The sequence below is a fragment of the Carettochelys insculpta genome, chromosome 22, assembly GCF_033958435.1.
Source record: "Carettochelys insculpta isolate YL-2023 chromosome 22, ASM3395843v1, whole genome shotgun sequence".
NCBI lineage: Eukaryota > Metazoa > Chordata > Testudines > Carettochelyidae > Carettochelys > Carettochelys insculpta.
This window is the reverse complement of record NC_134158.1, coordinates 12,354,262-12,373,604: the sequence shown is the minus strand read 5'-3', so window position 1 is coordinate 12,373,604 and position 19,343 is coordinate 12,354,262. Positions and strand designations below refer to the sequence as shown.

Below are 19,343 nucleotides of genomic sequence, written 5' to 3'. Positions count from 1 at the left end.
ACCCCTGGCCGTGCCCTGCCATGCCCCCCCGGCTGTGCCCTGCCCCGGCCCACCACCCCGTCCCAGCTGTGCCCTGCCATGCCCCCTGCCACGCCCCACACCACCCCCCTGGCTGTGCCCTGCCTCCCGGCTGTGCCCTGCCCCGGGCCGCCCCCCCTGCCCCCCCGGCTGTGCCCTGCCATGTCCTGGTCCGCCCCCACCTCCGGCTGTGCCCTGCCATGCCCCCCTTCCCCACCCCACCCTGCCCCCCTGGCTGTGCCCCACTCCCCGTCTGTGCCCTGCCCGCCCCGCCCCACCCCAGCTCATGCTCTTCCCTGGCTGTGCCCCCCTGGGTTCTGGTACATTGTGCCTGTCCCCGGCTGTGCCCCCCCAGTGTGAGCTGCCCCAGAGAGTTCCACCTTGCTAGCCCTGCGCTGCGATGTTGCCTGGCAGTGCCCTATGCTGCGACCTGTCCGACTCACGGGCTTCCCTGTCCTGCTGCCTTCCCCATGGTGCAAACTCCTCTCCAGCCGTGCCCCAGCAGCGTGTGTCCCGGTACTGCGAGGCTGTGCCCAGCCAGGGCTCCTAGCGCTCCAATTCCCCCATAGCAGTGCCCCTTCTCCCCCTCTCAGGATCGTGTGCCGGGTCTCTCCGGGGAAGAGGGGCCTCTCTGGCCCAGTTGAGGTCACCGTGGGGGACCAGCCTCCAGGCATCTCCGCCGACCACTTCACTTACCAGGTCAGCACGTGTTGGGCCAGGGCAGCTCGATTCAGGATGTGTGGGGCGCGCACCCCTTGGCATCCTCCTCCTCTCTGCTGCTGTTGCTGCGAGCTACCTCTACAGCAGTGCCCCCAGCCAGGGCTGCCTCAGTGCTCCGAGCTTTCCCCACCAATGCTCTCTGCTGCAACGGCTTTCTCCACCTGTAGGATCCCAGCCCGCAGGAGCTGCACCCCCAGCTTGGCCCCGTGGCAGGGGGCACCCAGCTGACCATCCTAGGGGAGGAGCTCTTGACGGGCGAGCACATTGCGGTCTTTGTGGGGGACCTGCCCTGTGCCATGTGAGTGCCCCTGGCTCCTCCTTGGCTTCCCCCAGCTCTGCCCCCCAGCTAATCCTTCTACCCCCCCACAGAACGGCACCGGTGGAGCCCACTGCCATCATCTGCGAGACCAGCCCCAGCCCTGAGCCCCAGGAGGCGTCTGTGCGGGTGGTGTATGGCCAGACAGAGCGCCGCCTGCAGGGGGGCACGTTCCGCTACACCCCCAACCCCAACATCATATGGGCCGAGCCGGCCACCAGCTTCCGGGGGTAAGAGATGCAGGGAGAGGGCTTGGGAGCTGTGAGCTTCTCCACAGCAGTGCACCGGACGTGGGCGCCTCCTGCAGTGCTGCGAGCTTCCCCTCAGCAGTGGCCCTGTCACAGCGTGGGGAGTCCCCCACCCACAGGCAGAGAACAGTTTGGTTCCCGCATTGTGTCCCTGTCACCCCATAACCTGAGGCCGTCAGCACCACCCACCTTGGGGAGAGGGGCTGGGGGGGGGTTCCCTGAGCTGGGCCCTGCTCCCCCCACCTCCAGCCAGACCAGACTGCCCCACTCAACAGCCCAGTTCCAATTCAAACCAGCCAGGCCCCTTTTCTCCACTTTGCCCTGTCTCCCCAAAAAGGCGTCACCTGGTTGCCTTGGTTACAAATGGCCCTGGAACCCCACTGATCTTCACAAAGACACCAACTGTGCATGAGTGATGTGCTCAGAGAAACCGAGGCAGCCGCCTGGTGTTACACGGTATCGGCAAACGCACGTCACAGGACAAGTAAAATCCCCACAACCCTGCTTTGTCTGGGAGTTTCCCCTGTGCTGTGAGATTCCCCCCAGATGGGTCTCTCCCAGAGCTGTGAGCTTCCTGCAGCAGCGCCCTGAGTTGTGGGCTCTGCCCGCCCCAGCTGGCCAGTTGACCCTCCCCCCTCTTCTTTCTCACCTGGACTTCTGGGCTTGCAGGGGTGGCCGGCTTATCCGTGTGGAGGGCACCAACCTGGATGTGGTGCAGCAGCCGCTTATCAAGGCCCTGCTGTCTCCAGAGGGCTGGGAGGGCACCAGGGAGAGCCAGAGGAAGAAGAGGGGGTGCTGGGGGTTCCCTCGATCCCTGCCAACCTCCCCCCGCCCCTGCTCCATGGTGGGCGGCCTGCTGGAGGTGAGCGGGGGGAGGGCCGGAGGGGGGGCCTGTGACAGGCCCCAGGGCTGGGCTCACTTGCGGCCCTCCCATGGTGCGCTCCCTCCTGCCCCCAGTGCCGGGCATCCTGCTGCCCCAACTCCTCGGTGCTGATGCTGTGCCCCACGCCAGCCGTGCCCCCGGGCGCTGCCCTGCAGGACCTGCTCTTCCAGCTGGACGGGCTGCGGCTCAGCTTCGTGGCGGCCAGCGGGGGGCGCCCCTTCGCCTACGTCCCCGACCCCCAGCTGCGCTGGCTGGGCCGTGGGGCCGGCGCCCCCTACAGCCTCAAAGCGGGCAGCGTGCTGCAGGTGGAGGTGAGGGTGGCCAGGCTGGGGCCTGTCCTGGGTGCCAGGGGCTGGGCTGGGAGTGCACGCTGGGGGGGGCAGGTGCTGGGCAGGGGGCTGGGGCTAGGCTGGGGGGGCTAGGGACTGGGTTGAGGGGTGCAAGCTGGGGGTGACCAGGGGCTGGGATGGGGGCGCACGCTGGGGGGGGCAGGTGCTGGGTGGGGGGTTAGGGAATAGGCTGGGGTGGGGGGCGCAAGGTGGGGGGGGCAGGGTCTGGGGTGGGCAGGCACTGGGTGGGGGTGGGGGGTTAGGGGCTGAGCCAGGATGGGGGGCTCAAGCTGGGGGGGCCAGGTGCTGGGTGCGGGGTTAGGGGCTGGGCTGGGGTGGGGGGCACACACTGGGGGGGGGTCCAGGGGCTGGTGTAAGCAGGAGTCTGCCAGTGCTGGGGGTCCCCCAGCTGATTCTCTGTCTGTCTCTGTCCGTCCATCCGTCTGTCTGTCCTGGCAGGGGGACGGGCTGACCTTAGGGATCTCAAAGGAGGAGGTGCTGGTGCAGGTGGGGGAGGGGTTCTGCGCTGTCAAGACCCTGACCCGCACCCACCTGTATTGCGAGCCCCCCCTGCACCCTCCACGGCCCCTCAATGCCTCCGCCGGCCTGCCCGAGTTCATTGTGAGTGCGGGGCGGGGGGCTGTGCCCCTTTTCTGGGTGGCTGGGCAGAGTGAGGGGAGGAGGGTTGGGGGGGAAGAGGCTCCCTGGAGCCGGGGAGGGTCGCTGCTCCCTGACACCTCCACTATCCCGCCCAGGTGCAGATGGGGAACCTGCGTCTGGAGCTAGGCCACGTGCGCTACGACTCGGAGCTCAGCCCCCGCCTGCCCCCTGAGGCGCAGGTGGGGCTGGGAGTGGGCGCTGCCCTGCTGGTCCTCCTCGTGCTGCTTCTCATCCTCATGTACAGGTGTGGGCCCCCCCGCGCCGATATCCCTCTGCCTGCCCCTGCCCCGGTTATCCTGCCCCTCGCGCCGATATCCCACCACCTGCCCCGGGTATCCTGCCCCTCGCGCCAATATCCCTCCACCTGCCCCTCCCCTGGTTATCCTGCCCCTTGCGCCGATATCCCTCCGCCTGCCCCTTGCGCCGATATCTCTCCGCCTGCCCCAGTTATCCTGCCCCTCCCGCCGATATCCCTCCGCCTGCCCCTCGCGCCGATATCCCTCCGCCTGCCCCTCCCCCGATTATCCTGCCCCTCGCGCCGATATCCCTCCGCCTGCCCCGGGTATCCTGCCCCTCGCGCCGATATCCCTCCGCCTGCCCCTTCCCCGGGTATCCTGCCCCTCGCGCCGATATCCCTCCGCCTGCCCCGGGTATCCTGCCCCTCGCGCCGATATCCCTCCGCCTGCCCCTCCCCCGATTATCCTGCCCCTCGCGCCGATATTCCACCACCTGCCCCTGGTATCCTGCCCCTCACGCCGATATCCCTCCGCCTGCCCCTCCCCCGATTATCCTGCCCCTCGCGCCGATATTCCACCACCTGCCCCGGGTATCCTGCCCCTCGCGCCGATATCCCTCTGCCTGCCCCTCCCCCGATTATCCTGCCCCTCGCGCCAATATCCCACCACCTGCACCGGGTATCCTGCCCCTCACGCCGATATCCCTCCGCCTGCCCCTCCCCTGGTTATCCTGCCCCTCACGCCGATATCCCACCACCTGCCCCTTGCGCCGATATCTTTCCGCCTGCCCCAGTTATCCTGCCCCTCCCGCCGATATCCCGCCGCCTGCCCCTCCCCCGATTATCCTGCCCCTCACGCCGATATCCCGCCGCCTGCCCCTCCCCCGATTATCCTGCCCCTCACGCCGATATTCCTCCGCCTGCCCCTCCCCTGGTTATCCTGCCCCTCGCGCCGATATCCCACCACCTGCCCCTGGTATCCTGCCCCTCGCGCCGATATCCCACCACCCGCCCCGGTTATTCTGCCCCTCGCACCGATATCCCACCACCCGCCCCGGTTATCCTGCCCCTCCCGCCGATATCCCTCCGCCTGCCCCTCCCCTGGTTATCCTGCCCCTTGCGCCGATATCCCTCCGCCAGCACGAGTGAGTAACAGGCTACTGCTCCCGACAGGCGGAAGAGCAAGCAGGCCCTGCGGGATTACAAGAAGGTGCTGGTGCAGCTAGAGAACCTGGAGGTCAGCGTCGGGGACCAGTGCCGCAAGGAGTTCACTGGTATGGATTGTCCTCCCAGGGGGAGCCCAGCTGGCTGGCAGGGACAGAGTGAGATCGGGGAGAAATAGTCCCTGTTGGCGGGGGCAGGCGGGAGCGGAGGGATACGTGTGAGGGTAATAGTCCCTGAGGGTGGTTGGCGGGGGCAGGCGGGAGCAGAGGGATACGCGTGGGGTAATAGTCCCTGAGGGCGGTTGGCGGGGGCAGGCGGGAGCAGAGGGATACGTGTGGGGTAATAGTCCCTGAGGGCGGTTGGCGGGGGCAGAGGGATACGTGTGGGGTAATAGTCCCTGAGGGTGGTTGGCAGGGGCAGGCGGGAGCGGAGGGATACGTGTGTGTGTGAGGGGAATACTCCCTGAGGGCGGTTGGCGGGGGCAGGCGGGAGCAGAGGGATACGTGTGGGGTAATAGTCCCTGAGGGCGGTTGGCGGGGGCAGGCGGGAGCGGAGGGATACGCGTGAGGGTAATAGTCCCTGAGGGTGGTTGGCAGGGGCAGGCGGGAGCAGAGGGATACGCGTGGGGTAATAGTCCCTGAGGGCGGTTGGCGGGGGCAGGCGGGAGCAGAGGGATACGTGTGGGGTAATAGTCCCTGAGGGCGGTTGGCGGGGGCAGGCGGGAGCGGAGGGATACGTGTGTGTGTGAGAGGACTAGTCCCTGAGGGCGGTTGGTGGGGGCAGGCGGGAGCGGAGGGATACGCATGAGGGGAATAGTCCCTGAGGGCGGTTGGCGGGGGCAGGTGGGAGCGGAGGGATACGCATGAGGGGAATAGTCCCTGAGGGTGGTTGGCGGGGGCAGGCGGGAGCAGAGGGATATGTGTGTGTGTGAGGGTAATAGTCCCTGAGGGTGGTTGGCGGGGGCAGGCGGGAGCAGAGGGATACGTGTGGGGTAATAGTCCCTGAGGGCGGTTGGCGGGGGCAGGCGGGAGCGGAGGGATACGCGTGAGGGTAATAGTCCCTGAGGGCGGTTGGCGGGGGCAGGCGGGAGCAGAGGGATACGTGTGGGGTAATAGTCCCTGAGGGCGGTTGGCGGGGGCAGGCGGGAGCAGAGGGATACGTGTGGGGTAATAGTCCCTGAGGGCGGTTGGCGGGGGCAGGCGGGAGCGGAGGGATACGTGTGTGTGTGAGAGGACTAGTCCCTGAGGGCGGTTGGTGGGGGCAGGCGGGAGCGGAGGGATACGTGTGTGTGTGAGGGGAATAGTCCCTGAGGGCGGTTGGCGGGGGCAGGCGGGAGCGGAGGGATACGCATGAGGGGAATAGTCCCTGAGGGCGGTTGGCGGGGGCAGGTGGGAGCGGAGGGATACGCATGAGGGGAATAGTCCCTGAGGGCGGTTGGCGGGGGCAGGCGGGAGCAGAGGGATATGTGTGTGTGTGAGGGGAATAGTCCCTGAGGGCGGTTGGCGCGGGGCAGGCGGGAGCAGAGGGATACGTGTGGGGTAATAGTCCCTGAGGGTGGTTGGTGGGGGGCAGGCGGGAGCAGAGGGATACGTGTGGGGTAATAGTCCCTGAGGGCGGTTGGCGGGGGCAGGCGGGAGCGGAGGGATACGTGTGTGTGTGTGAGAGGACTAGTCCCTGAGGGCGGTTGGCGGGGGCAGGCGGGAGCGGAGGGATACGTGTGTGTGTGAGGGGAATAGTCCCTGAGGGCGGTTGGCGGGGGCAGGCGGGAGCAGAGAGATATGTGTGTGTGTGAGGGGAATAGTCCCTGAGGGCGGTTGGCAGGGGGCAGGCGGGAGCAGAGGGATACGTGTGGGGTAATAGTCCCTGAGGGCGGTTGGTGGGGGCAGGCGGGAGCGGAGGGATACGCATGAGGGGAATAGTCCCTGAGGGCGGTTGGCGGGGGGCAGGTGGGAGCGGAGGGATACGCATGAGGGGAATAGTCCCTGAGGGTGGTTGGCAGGGGCAGGCGGGAGCAGAGGGATATGTGTGTGTGTGAGGGGAATAGTCCCTGAGGGCGGTTGGCGGGGGGCAGGCGGGAGCGGAGGGATACGTGTGTGTGTGAGAGGACTAGTCCCTGAGGGCGGTTGGCGGGGGGCAGGTGGGAGCGGAGGGATACGCATGAGGGGAATAGTCCCTGAGGGCGGTTGGCGGGGGGCAGGCGGGAGCAGAGGGATACGTGTGGGGTAATAGTCCCTGAGGGCGGTTGGTGGGGGGCAGGCGGGAGCAGAGGGATACGTGTGGGGTAATAGTCCCTGAGGGCGGTTGGCGGGGGCAGGCGGGAGCGGAGGGATACGTGTGTGTGTGTGTGAGAGGACTAGTCCCTGAGGGCAGTTGGCGGGGGGCAGGTGGGAGCGGAGGGATACGCATGAGGGGAATAGTCCCTGAGGGCGGTTGGCGGGGGCAGGCGGGAGCAGAGAGATATCTGTGTGTGTGAGGGGAATAGTCCCTGAGGGCGGTTGGCAGGGGGCAGGCGGGAGCAGAGGGATACGTGTGGGGTAATAGTCCCTGAGGGCGGTTGGTGGGGGGCAGGCGGGAGCAGAGGGATACGTGTGGGGTAATAGTCCCTGAGGGCGGTTGGCGGGGGCAGGCGGGAGCGGAGGGATACGTGTGTGTGTGAGAGGACTAGTCCCTGAGGGAGGTTGGCGGGGGCAGGCGGGAGCGGAGGGATACGCATGAGGGGAGTAGTCCCTGAGGGCGGTTGGCGGGGGGCAGGCGGGAGCAGAGGGATACGTGTGGGGTAATAGTCCCTGAGGGAGGTTGGCGGGGGCAGGCGGGAGCGGAGGGATACGTGTGAGGGGAATAGTCCCTGAGGGCGGTTGGCGGGGGGCAGGCGGGAGCAGAGGGATACGTGTGGGGTAATAGTCCCTGAGGGCGGTTGGCGGGGGCAGGCGGGAGCAGAGGGATACGTGTAAGGTAATAGTCCCTGAGGGCGGTTGGCGGGGGCAGGCGGGAGCAGAGGGATACGTGTGGGGTAATAGTCCCTGAGGGCGGTTGGCGGGGGGCAGGCGGGAGCAGAGGGATACGTGTGGGGTAATAGTCCCTGAGGGCGGTTGGCGGGGGCAGGTGGGAGCAGAGGGATATGTGTAGGGTAATAGTCCCTGAGGGCGGTTGGCGGGGGGCAGGCGGGAGCAGAGGGATACGTGTGGGGTAATAGTCCCTGAGAGCGGTTGGCGGGGGCAGGCGGGAGCGGAGGGATATGTGTGGTGTGTGAGAGGACTAGTCCCTGAGGGCGGTTGGTGGGGGCAGGTGGGAGCAGAGGGATACGTGTGGGGTAATAGTCCCTGAGGGCGGTTGGCGGGGGGCAGGCGGGAGCAGAGGGATACGTGTGGGGTAATAGTCCCTGAGGGCGGTTGGCGGGGGCAGGTGGGAGCAGAGGGATATGTGTGGGGTAATAGTCCCTGAGGGCGGTTGGCGGGGGGCAGGCGGGAGCAGAGGGATACGTGTGGGGTAATAGTCCCTGAGAGCGGTTGGCGGGGGCAGGCGGGAGCGGAGGGATATGTGTGGTGTGTGAGAGGACTAGTCCCTGAGGGCGGTTGGCGGGGGCAGGCGGGAGCAGAGGGATACGTGTGGGGTAATAGTCCCTGAGGGCGGTTGGCGGGGGCAGGTGGGAGCAGAGGGATATGTGTGGGGTAATAGTCCCTGAGGGCGGTTGGCGGGGGGCAGGCGGGAGCAGAGGGATACGTGTGGGGTAATAGTCCCTGAGAGCGGTTGGCGGGGGCAGGCGGGAGCGGAGGGATACGTGTGGGGTAATAGTCCCTGAGGGAGGTTGACTGGTGGTTGGCTGGAATATAGTCAGGACTGCACTGGCTGAGCTGGGAACAAACAGGTGGTTTGGGGTTGACTATGGGGGTCAGAAGAGCCCTTTGGGAGGTGGAATCCATGGTCCTGGGGAATCTTTGCATCTGGTTGGAGAATATCTCAAGCAAGATGGAAATCGGACAAGATATGTGGGATGGAGAAATATTCCTGGAGTGGCTGGTTGGAAGGTTTTAGGGTAGATGAAGTAGTTCCTGAGGGACATGGGCAGGCTGGGGGAGTAGTCAGTGGGGCCTGTGGGGTGACCTCTATTCTCACTCCCTGCAGACCTGATGACAGAGATGACGGACCCGAGCGGGGAGCTGGAGGGCTTGGGGATCCCATTCCTGGAATACAGCACCTATGTCCAGCGTGTCTTCTTTCCTGGTCAGCCAGGGGTGCTGGTGCGGCAGGGGGCCGAGCTGGCTGAGGGGCGCAGGGCCACTGTGGAGCAGGGTCTGGCCCAGCTCTCCAGCCTGCTCAACAGCAAGGCCTTCCTGCTGACGGTGAGTGGGGAGGTCTGGTTGTGGGGGTCTCTGTGGGGCATGGGAGCAAGGGCTTATTGGGGTTCAGGGACAGAGGGGTACGTGGGGCAGACTACAGGGTTCCAGGGTGTGGAAGCCAGGGTTTTTGAGTTTCTAGGCCCTATGGAGCAAGTGTATGGGCCAGGGAGTACAAGCAGCAGAACTGTAGGACTACAGGGAGTGACAGAGGTGTGGTACTACGTGCGTTCTGTGAGGGCCCAGAGTGCGGGCGCCGAGGGAGTCTGGGGGGGTTCAGGGGTTCCCAAGCACTGCGCCCTGTCCGCAGGCAGGCATGCAGTTGACAAAGCGAGTTTTCACCCATGAAAGCTCATGCTTGAAAATATCTGTTAGTCTATCAGGTGCCCCAGGTCTTGTTGTTCTCACTCAGCAGGTAGAACAGAAAGTTGATCAGGTGACAGAGCCGCAGCACAGAGCAGGTGTCAGAACAGCCGGCAGAGACCGTCATTCCAACCCCTGCTAGGGAGAGGAGCTCGAGGGGTGCCCCAGCTGGGGTGTAGCCCCCCTCTGCACAGGCTGGCTCCTTCCAACTCTTCCCCCCAGCTTCCAACTGCCGCCTCGCTCAGCTCCTCCCTGCTCTGTGCTCAGGGCAGAGAGGTTACCTGCCAGCTCGGGGTACAGCCCCAGGGGGTCAGCCCCCGCTGGGGGTAGCTGCTCAGCCTGTCACACACCCATCCAGCCTGAGTCTCCCGCACCCACCCTCAGCACCATCACAGGGTACATGAGTCAGGCTCATGGGTTTTGGGGTACAGGATGTATGGGGGAGGTTACAGAGGCACACGGACTGAGCAGATATGTGGCCCAGGGCTGGGGGGGTCTGAATTATGATGACAAAAGGTTGAGGGAGTATGAGGACGGGTGACAGAGGTTATGGAAGCAGGGCCATGGGTTAGTGGACTATTCAGGGAGAGGATGAAGGAGTTATGGGGTGAAGTGTGGGGGGGCATGGAGCTATGGAGGTAGCGGTAGGGGGCAGGAGGCTGTGGAGCAATGGGGTACAGCAGATTATAGGGGTATAGAACTGGGCAGGCACAGGGGCTTGCGGGGGATAAGGGCTATAGGGGTTCGGGGCCAGGAGGCTGGGGATATGGGGCTGTGGGTACAGGGGCTTAGGGGCATGGGGCTATATAGGTTTGGGGATGGGTCTGCGTAGGTGCAGAGGTGTGTGGGTGGAAGGGGCAGGAAGATTGGGGGTACGGGGCTATATGGATACAGGGGGCCATAGGTTACAAGGCTATGTGGGTACAGGGGGAGAGGCTGTGGGGGACACAGGAGCCTGGTGGGTGGTGGGAACAAAACAGTGCCTGGGGAGGAGCAGTGGGTGCTCAGGGACTTGGGAGTGTGTCGAGTCCCCCCATACTGACCTCCCGCCTCTGGCCCCACAGCTGATTCGCACGCTGGAGGGGGAGGCGTCGTTTTCGCGGCAGGACCGGTGCCAGGCAGCCTCGCTTCTGGCGCTGGCGCTGCATGGGCGGCTGGAGTACCTCACTGACATCCTGCAGAGCCTGCTGGGCGAGCTGGCGCAGCGCCATGTGGCCCGCAACCCCAAGCTCATGCTGCGCAGGTGAGCCCAAGGGCTGCTGCACACGTCCCCTGTGCCCGGCTCCATGCCCGTTGTTGGCAGACACCACTGGCCTCATCGCCACCAATGGGCACCAGGCCAGGAGCACGAATGGCTGCCCAGCCACAGATGTGCTCAGTGAAGGACGGGGCTGAGGGGAAAATACCAGAGCCCCTTGATTGCTTGGCACCCATGGGCCCAAATGCCCCACCCCCAATCTCCTGGTGCTTGTGGCCCTGGACACCCCACCCCCATCGCCGAGCCCCTGTGAGCACAGCTCCCTATCACACAGTGTGGGAATGTGGCTGTTCCTCGCTGGTGGGAGAACCAGCCACGGGTGAAACGTACCAGCCCTTAGTGCTGCAGATGGGTGCCCAGAGGGAAAAGTGGGGCTCAATTTGCTGCTGTTGGAACCTGCCAGCTAGAGGGTGTCACCAAGTGTGGGGAGCCCCAGCCCTGCGCCCACCCGCGGGCAGCTAGGATGTGGCGGCAGGAGAGCAGGAGGGCGAGTCGGTGCCAGGGACCCGGCGCAGAACAGACTTGTCAGTCAGTTCCAGCAATTGCAGAGAGAGGGGGACCCTGAGCCAGACCTCCCCCACCCTGGCAAGCCTGGGCCATCCTCTGGCCTTTGTCCTGCTTCTTGGGTAAAAGGTGTCCCCTGGTCACCGTCCCCACAAGGTTCAGGTTCCCAAGGGCCTTGCGTTTGTGGGAGAGGCCATGGCACCGGAAACTCCAATCACCAGGAGATACTGGTGCAGGGCTCAGGGAAGCCCCCCAGGGTACGACAGGGCAGTAGGGATCCCTGGCAGCAGCAGAAGGGGAATCAAAGCCCCACTTAGTCAAAGGGGTGCGCTGGGTAGTCAGGCCGATGGGGCCACACAGTAGGAGGGGAATGCAGAGATGGGAACTGGGGCCAGAGTCCCTGGGTGGGGGCCAGGGCACGGAGCAGGGGGAGTGGTTAGGGAGGTTTCATAGCAAACCCAGCTGAATCCCTGCACTCCACAGGACAGAGACCATGGCGGAAAAGCTGCTGAACAACTGGATGTACATCTGCATGTACTCCTACCTGCGGGTGAGTGTAGGTCATGTCCTAGCTCTGGAGAGTGGCAGTGAGCCGGGATTCCTGGGCTCTCTGGGAGGGGATGTAGTACGGGAGGTTTCTGGGGGCACCACTGAGTATCAGTTCAGTGTGCATTGCTCAGTGACCGGGCCACTGACAGGCCCAGACTGGTGTCCTCCAGTCCGAGGCACCAAGCCAGCCCCAGCGCATTTCTGTTCGCTGCCCTACCAGCCAGAGTCACCCAGCAGCTCTCCGAGAGGCTCCAGGTCTCCGGTGCCTTCCAGCCGCACTCCCTGTACGGATGAGAGGTTCTGAACCCAGTCGTATTCCTCCCACTACCAAGCACCAGCCTTGTCCCAGGTCACTGGACCCCTCAGCCCTCACCTACAGGATGGGCCGGGCCGGGCCAGGCCTGTTGCAGCCCCAGCTGGAGGGTTATTGAAAAAAGACAAAGAGTGAAAGCTGAAATTGCTTTTTCTTTTAAAAAAAAAAAAAAAAAAAAAAAAAAAGCACCCAATAGCGAAGTTCCAGTGCAGGTTGGTGGCAGAGGTGGAACAATTTGCTGTCCAGTCAAGTCTCTGGAACACATCTGCTCTTAGGGTGGGTCCCTCATGAACTCCCAGGTCATGCCACACTTGGCCTGTACGGCCCCAGCGGGGCCCTCCCCTCTAGGGCACCAGTCATTTTCGGGGCCCAATCCAATCCAACAGCCCCATCTGAGAGTCCACCCTCTCTGGAGTTATCCCTTTGCTTCCTGGGACCACACCTTTCAGAGCTCCCAGCAGGCCACTCTGCTGCAGGCCTCCCCATGGAGTCCCCTTACTCTGCTCCCCCAGGGTCCTCCCCTTCCTCTGTGGGCCTGGCCTGGCGGTCCCTTCCCCCAGCCCAGTACAGCCCACTGCTTCCCCCCAGACCCATGGTGCCCCCTCTGGGTGGGTGCCCACCCAGCTGACACTCCAAGGGTTCTGCCTGGCCCAAATTTCCTTCATCCTCTGGCATTGCACGACCTTGTGTCCCTTTTGGCCACAGTAATTGCATCTCAGGTCCCTCAAGTCTCATCAGCGATCAGCCTGTCCCAGCATTCATGGGCTCCTCTGCACTGGGCCTCCTGGAGCCCCATCTTTGAGGGCTCTCTGGGTGACTCCACTTCTGCGTATCAGCGTGGCTCTCCCTCAAACTGCTTGCTACAAACTCACCCGCCAGTGCCACTACACAGGCATGATCTCTGGGCTGATGGTCTGCTCCGGTCTGGTCTGCCAATTGGACAAACCAGCTGTAGGTGTTGGGAGAAATGTCCTACAGTTACTCCAGCCCCCAGTTCTACATGTCTTCTGTGGAAGCAGCCCTGGCACCCTTCCCCCACCTGGGGAGGGATTCCCAACACCTGGGGTCTCACACACATCCCATAACTGGGACCTGGATCCTGGGTGTCAGTGCACACAGCAGCAGCCAGGCCTGTTTGAACTGGGCCTGGTCACCATGTCAGTCCCCTCCGTGTGGGTGAATGTGGCTGGGGCCCCAGGTCCCGGTCGGGCCAGAGAGCCAAGCTGGTCAGGCAGGGCAGATCACAAGCCCCCTCTCAGACGTGAGATGGCCTCAGTTACGCCCCCCCCCCGCACTGGGGAGCAGTCTGGAGTTGTTCCTCACAGCACTGGTGGCTGGGGGCCTGTCCCCACGTACATGCAGCTAGGCCCCCTCGGCCGCCTCTCCTCCCACACCAGCTCCTGCCACCCGCCTCCACTGCTTGTGCTCTCAGCCCCAGCGCCCGCCTCTGCAGCTCCTCTGGACGCCTGGCTGCTGCCCTGATGCCCCCACAGCTGCTGTCCGCTCTTGGATCCCCACTGGGACCGGGAGCCTGTCGCTCATACAGGCCACTCTGCACCCTGCGCAGGCAGCTGCTCCATAGTGACTTCCACAGCCCCTCTCCTTACCCAGCAAGCGCCAGGGGAACTGGTCACACCCCATTTCCTCACTGGTTCCTTCCCAAACCTCAGCTATGGCTGGCAGCCACGTACTGAACAGCGCCTGTCCCGCAGCCAGCCCTCTGCAGGGGGCACCCACAAACGGGCTCTGCTGCCACCTTGTTGACTCACAGGCCGGCCCCTTCTTGGGATGACACTCCAGGCTCAGCCCATCACCAGCTGGGACCACCCCTCTTGGAGTCACAGCCCACCTGTTTCTGCCATGGGCTCCACCAGGAGCCTTCTCACTCGGCCCCCCTGAGCCCCACTCCCCAGGGAAGCAGTGCAGCCCAGAGCGACTCATCTGGCATCACATGGGGTTATTGAGCATTGAACCCAGAACAGGACCTCTCCAGCTTGGGGACTTGGCCTCCCGAGCACCGCATGGCTGAGTCTGCCCTGCCCGTCCCACAGCCCCTGCTTCCACAGCGAGTGCCCCCTGCATGCAAACCCTTCGACCCCCAGATCCCCTGCACCCGCCAACTCCCTCCCCCTCCCCACATCACACCGGTAACACCAGGGCACCGAGTGCCCCCCCCGCATGCAAACCCTTCGACCCCCAGATCCCTGCACCAGCCAACTCCCTCCCCCTCCCCACATCACACCGGTAACACCAGGGCACCGAGTGCCCCCCGCATGAAACCTTCGACCCCCAGATCCCCTGCACCCGCCAACTCCCTCCCCCTCCCCACATCACACCGGTAACACCAGGGCACCGAGTGCCCCCCCCGCATGCAAACCCTTCGACCCCCAGATCCCCTGCACCCGCCAACTCCCTCCCCCTCCCCACATCACACCGGTAACACCAGGGCACCGAGTGCCCCCCCCGCATGCAAACCCTTCGACCCCCAGATCCCTGCACCAGCCAACTCCCTCCCCCTCCCCACATCACACTGGTAACACCAGGGCACCGAGTGCCCCCCCCGCATGCAAACCCTTCGACCCCCAGATCCCTGCACCAGCCAACTCCCTCCCCCTCCCCACCTCACACCGGTAACACCAGGGCACCGAGTGCCCCCCGCATGAAACCTTCGACCCCCAGACCCCTGCACCAGCCAACTCCCTCCCCCTCCCCACCTCACACCGGTAACACCAGGGCACCGAGTGCCCCCCGCATGAAACCTTCGACCCCCAGACCCCTGCACCAGCCAACTCCCTCCCCCTCCTCACGTCACACCAGTAACACCAGGGCACCGAGTGCCCCCCGCATGAAACCTTTGACCCCTAGATCCCTGCACCTGCCAACTCCCTCCCCCTCCTCACGTCACACCAGTAACACCAGGGCACCGAGTGCCCCCCGCATGGAACCTTTGACCCCTAGATCCCTGCACCTGCCAACTCCCTCCCCCTCCTCACGTCACACCAGTAACACCAGGGCACCGAGTGCCCCCCACATGGAACCTTCGACCCCCAGATCCCTGCACCAGCCAGCTCCCTCCGACTCCCCACGTCACACCAGGGCACCGAGTGCCCCCCGCATGAAACCTTCGACCCCCAGATCCCTGCACCAGCCAACTCCCTCCCCCTCCCCACATCACACCGGTAACACCAGGGCACCGAGTGCCCCCCGCATGAAACCTTCGACCCCCAGACCCCTGCACCAGCCAACTCCCTCCCCCTCCCCACCTCACACCGGTAACACCAGGGCACCGAGTGCCCCCCGCATGAAACCTTCGACCCCCAGACCCCTGCACCAGCCAACTCCCTCCCCCTCCCCACCTCACACCGGTAACACCAGGGCACCGAGTGCCCCCCGCATGAAACCTTCGACCCCCAGACCCCTGCACCAGCCAACTCCCTCCCCCTCCTCACGTCACACCAGTAACACCAGGGCACCGAGTGCCCCCCGCATGAAACCTTTGACCCCTAGATCCCTGCACCTGCCAACTCCCTCCCCCTCCTCACGTCACACCAGTAACACCAGGGCACCGAGTGCCCCCCGCATGGAACCTTCGACCCCCAGATCCCTGCACCAGCCAGCTCCCTCCGACTCCCCACGTCACACCAGGGCACCGAGTGCCCCCCGCATGAAACCTTCGACCCCCAGATCCCTGCACCAGCCAACTCCCTCCCCCTCCTCACGTCACACCAGTAACATCAGGGCACCGAGTGCCCCCCGCATGAAACCTTCGACCCCCAGATCCCTACACCAGCCAACTCCCTCCCCCTCCTCACGTCACACCGGTAACACCAGGGCACCGAGTGCCCCCCGCATGAAACCTTCGACCCCCAGATCTCTGCACCAGCCAACTCCCTCCCCCTCCCCACGTCACACCGGTAACACCAGGGCACTGAGTGCCCCCCACATGAAACCTTCGACCCTGTCCAACCTCTCACTTTGTGACAGGCCCCCCGACACCCGACAGCGGGAGAGGCCGGACTGCAGACACATGGAGGAGCCCAGGGCCCTGTGTTGGACCTTGGCTGCGGGGAGGTCTCCAGCTGTCGGCCAGTGCTGGCCCTGACCATGCCTGAGCCCAGCCTCGCGGGTGGGTGCCATGGCCCTCGCTCCAGCTGCAGGGCTGCCGGAAGTTCCAGGCTGTGCAGGTGGGGCCCCAGGCAGGTCACTTGGTGGAGCCACCCCTAGCCTAGCCCTCCCCAGCTGGGCTGTGCTGTGCTGCGCTGGCCGTGTGGACGCAGCTCGGTAAGGCTGGGCACAAGCTGTGGCCCATCTTGCATGATGGGATGCAGGGAACGGATGCAGCAATGGCCTGGAATGCTGAATTGCTCCAGTAGCACCCCAGAGAGTGGGGCCTAGTGGTCAGAGCGGGGGCTGGCCGCCAGGCTTCTCAGGAAAGAAGGATGCAGGGATTCAGTGGGGCCTGGGTGCCTGACTCCCACACTCTCCCTCTCCTCAGGAGGTGGCAGGCGAGCCCCTGTACATGCTGTTCCGGGCCATCAAGTCCCAGGTTGACAAGGGGCCGGTGGACGCAGTGACAGGCCAGGCCAAGAGGACGCTGAGTGATGGGCACCTGCTGCGAGAGGACGTGCCCTTCCAGCCCCTGACGCTGAGTGTGCTGCTGCCGGGGGCTCCGGGAGACGCTGAGGGGCAGCGCGTGCCGGCCCGTGTGCTCGACATTGATACCATCAGCCAGGTCAAGGAGAAGATCCTGGACCAGGTCTACAGGGGCGTGCCCTTCTCTCAGCGCCCGCTGGCCCACGCCTTGGACCTGGGTGAGGTGGAGGAAGCAGGTCTGTGGGGCAGGGCTGGGAGCAGGACTGCGGGGGGGTGGGGCATGGCCTGCCAGCCCACACCTTGCATGTGGGTGAGAGACTGGGCACAGGGCCTGCACCGCAGCGAGAGGCTGGTTGAAATAGGCCCTTCAGGCACCCCACACGTGTGGGGGGGGGGGCAAGGGGGTATCATACCGAAGGGGCACAGAGGGAGGGCCCATCTCACCCCCTGCTCTCCTTAGAGTGGCGCTCGGGTGTGGCCGGTCACCTGACCCTGTCTGACCAGGACCTGACTTCCATCACGCACATGGGGTGGAAGAGGCTCAACACCCTGCAGCACTACAAGGTGGGGGCCCGGACGCCGGGGTTCCCTCCCCAGCTCTCGGGGGGCTGTGGGGTGTGGTGGGGTGGGGGCCCGGACGCCGGGGTTCCCTCCCCAGCTCCCGGGGGGCTGTGGGGTGTGGTGGGGTGGGGGCCCGGACGCCGGGGTTCCCTCCCTGAATCTTTTTTCCCACAGGTTCCGGATGGAGCGACAGTGGGGCTGATCCCACGGGTGCAGAATGAGGCCTCGCAGGCCCCCAAGCAGCGCCTCGTCTCAGGGGAGAGTGAGCACCTTCTGTCACCCCGCTCTCCGTGGATGGCCTAGCCCGACCCGGCCCCCCACACCTGTAGCCCCAGACCGAACCAAGGGAGAGGTGGGGGGGGTGGGAAAATCCCTGCAGGGAACTAAGTGGTGGGACCTTGGGCTGAAGCAAGGAGGAAAGGGGAGGTGGATCTAGGGTCTGTGAGACGAAGCAAAGGGTGATATGGGATGATCTGGGGGGTCCTTGGACTGACCCAAGTGGAGAGCAATCCTGGGAGGCTATGGACTAATCCCTCCCCCACAGACACCCCAATGCTGGAGGAGAACGAGGAGGGAGGGCTGCAGCTTTGGCATCTGGTCAAGCCCACAGAGGAGCCTGAGGCCCACAAGCAGCAGCAGCAGTGTCGCAGCAGCCTGCGGGAGCGGGTCACCGCCATCCCCGAGATCTACCTCACCCGCCTGCTCTCCATGAAGGTGAGACACCCCCCACCTGCGCCCCTCCTGCACCCCCAGCCCCCCGCCACCCCCGAGATCACCTCACCCGCCTGCTCTCCATGAAGGTGAGACACCCCCCACCTGCGCCCCTCCTGCACCCCCAGCCCCCCGCCACCCCCAAGATCACCTCACCCGCCTGCTCTCCATGAAGGTGAGACACCCCCCACCTGCGCCCCTCCTGCACCCCCAGCCCCCCGCCAGCCCCGAGATCACCTCACCCGCCTGCTCTCCATGAAGGTGAGACACCCCCCACCTGCGCCCCTCCTGCACCGCCAGCCCCCCGCCACCCCCGAGATCACCTCACCCGCCTGCTCTCCATGAAGGTGAGACACCCCCCACCTGCGCCCCTCCTGCACCCCCAGCCCCCCGCCAGCCCCGAGATCACCTCACCCGCCTGCTCTCCATGAAGGTGAGAGATCCCCGCGTGTGCCCTCATGTCCTGTTCCCCTCCCTCCGCCCTGCCCCTGCCCCTGCCCCTGCCGGGGCCATCCCCATGAGCTGCCTTCCTCATGAGTTCACTGACTGCCCCGCCCCGCCCGCTGCCCCCAGGGAACGCTGCAGAAGTTTGTGGAGGATGTGCTACAGGCCATGCTGAGCGTGGGTCGTCCTGTGCCCATGCCAGTCAAGTTCCTCTTTGACCTGCTGGATGAGCTGGCCGCCTGCCTCGGCGTGAGCGAGCCCCAGACCCTGCACATCTGGAAGACCAACAGGTGGGGGAGGGATACGGGGTTAGCTGGGGCACACTGAACGGGTGTGCTCCAGTCCAAGGCTGAGGTAGAACCCAGCCCCAGCATGTCTGTTCACTGCCCTGCCAGCCCGTCACCCAGCAGCTCTCCGAGAGGCTCCAGGTCTCCGGTGCCCTCCAGCCGCACTCCCTGTACGGACGAGAGGTTCTGAACCCAGTCGTGTTCTTCCCCCACAAGGCCCAGCCACGTCCCAGGTCACTGCCTCCCTCAGCCCTCACCTGCAGGATGCGCCGGGCCAGGCCTGTTGCAGCCCCAGCTGGAGGGGCTGCAAGAACCCTGGCCAAGGGCTCAGAGCTGCACGTTGGTGGCCTGGCTCTTGGTGTGGGCTTGTAGCGGATGGGAATCAGCCCCACAGATCCTAAAACTGGCTGGGACCTCGAGAGCTCATCCAGTCTAGCCCCTGCCCTGATGGCAGCTCCAGGCACCATGCGGAAGTCCCTGGTGCCACTGCTGTCACTCTGACCACCCAACCCCCCCAGCTTGCCCCAGCCCCGGCAGTGGGAGAGGCCAGACTGCAGGCACGCGAAGGAGCCCAGGGCCCTGTGTGCGACCTCGACCACAGGGACGTCTCCCACTGTCGGCTGGCGCTGGCCCTGACCACACCTGACTCTGGCCTCTGCAGGTGGGTGCCACAGCCCTCGCTCCAGCTGCAGGGTGTGATGGGGTTGAGGGGTCCCCCAGCACCGCCCCACATCCGCAGGCAGGAGCGACGCTCGCTCAGCCGGTAGAAGAGGAAGTTGATCAGGCGACAGAGGCCCAGCGCAGAGCAGGTGTCAGTACAGCTGGCAGAGACCGTCCTTCCACCCCTCCTGGG

At 65.2% G+C, this 19,343-nt stretch overlaps 1 protein-coding gene across 7 annotated transcripts in view; it reads left to right on the top strand.

The window, feature by feature from the left end:
• The window catches only part of PLXNB3 (plexin B3), a 34,669-nt gene that overhangs the window by 12,311 nt on the left and 3,015 nt on the right, over positions 1-19,343 (top strand). For 6 of the 7 annotated variants that reach the window (XR_012648498.1, XR_012648499.1, XM_075016607.1 and 3 more), the window contains exons 14-29: positions 612-717; positions 906-1,036; positions 1,108-1,284; positions 1,972-2,164; positions 2,260-2,496; positions 2,974-3,135; positions 3,270-3,418; positions 4,583-4,683; positions 8,696-8,913; positions 10,335-10,513; positions 11,516-11,582; positions 16,390-16,705; positions 16,948-17,051; positions 17,223-17,310; positions 17,593-17,762; positions 18,333-18,493. Coding sequence is in view for 5 of the 7 variants with exons in the window: in XM_075016607.1 (XP_074872708.1) it covers positions 612-717; positions 906-1,036; positions 1,108-1,284; positions 1,972-2,164; positions 2,260-2,496; positions 2,974-3,135; positions 3,270-3,418; positions 4,583-4,683; positions 8,696-8,913; positions 10,335-10,513; positions 11,516-11,582; positions 16,390-16,705; positions 16,948-17,051; positions 17,223-17,310; positions 17,593-17,762; positions 18,333-18,493 (2,559 nt within the window). In the remaining 2 variants the exon portion in view is untranslated. Of the gene's footprint in view, positions 1-611; positions 718-905; positions 1,037-1,107; positions 1,285-1,971; positions 2,165-2,259; positions 2,497-2,973; positions 3,136-3,269; positions 3,419-4,582; positions 4,684-8,695; positions 8,914-10,334; positions 10,514-11,515; positions 11,583-16,389; positions 16,706-16,947; positions 17,052-17,222; positions 17,311-17,592; positions 17,763-18,332; positions 18,494-19,008; positions 19,152-19,343 lie in introns of all 7 variants that reach the window. The other variant, XM_075016608.1, reaches the window with a different exon arrangement.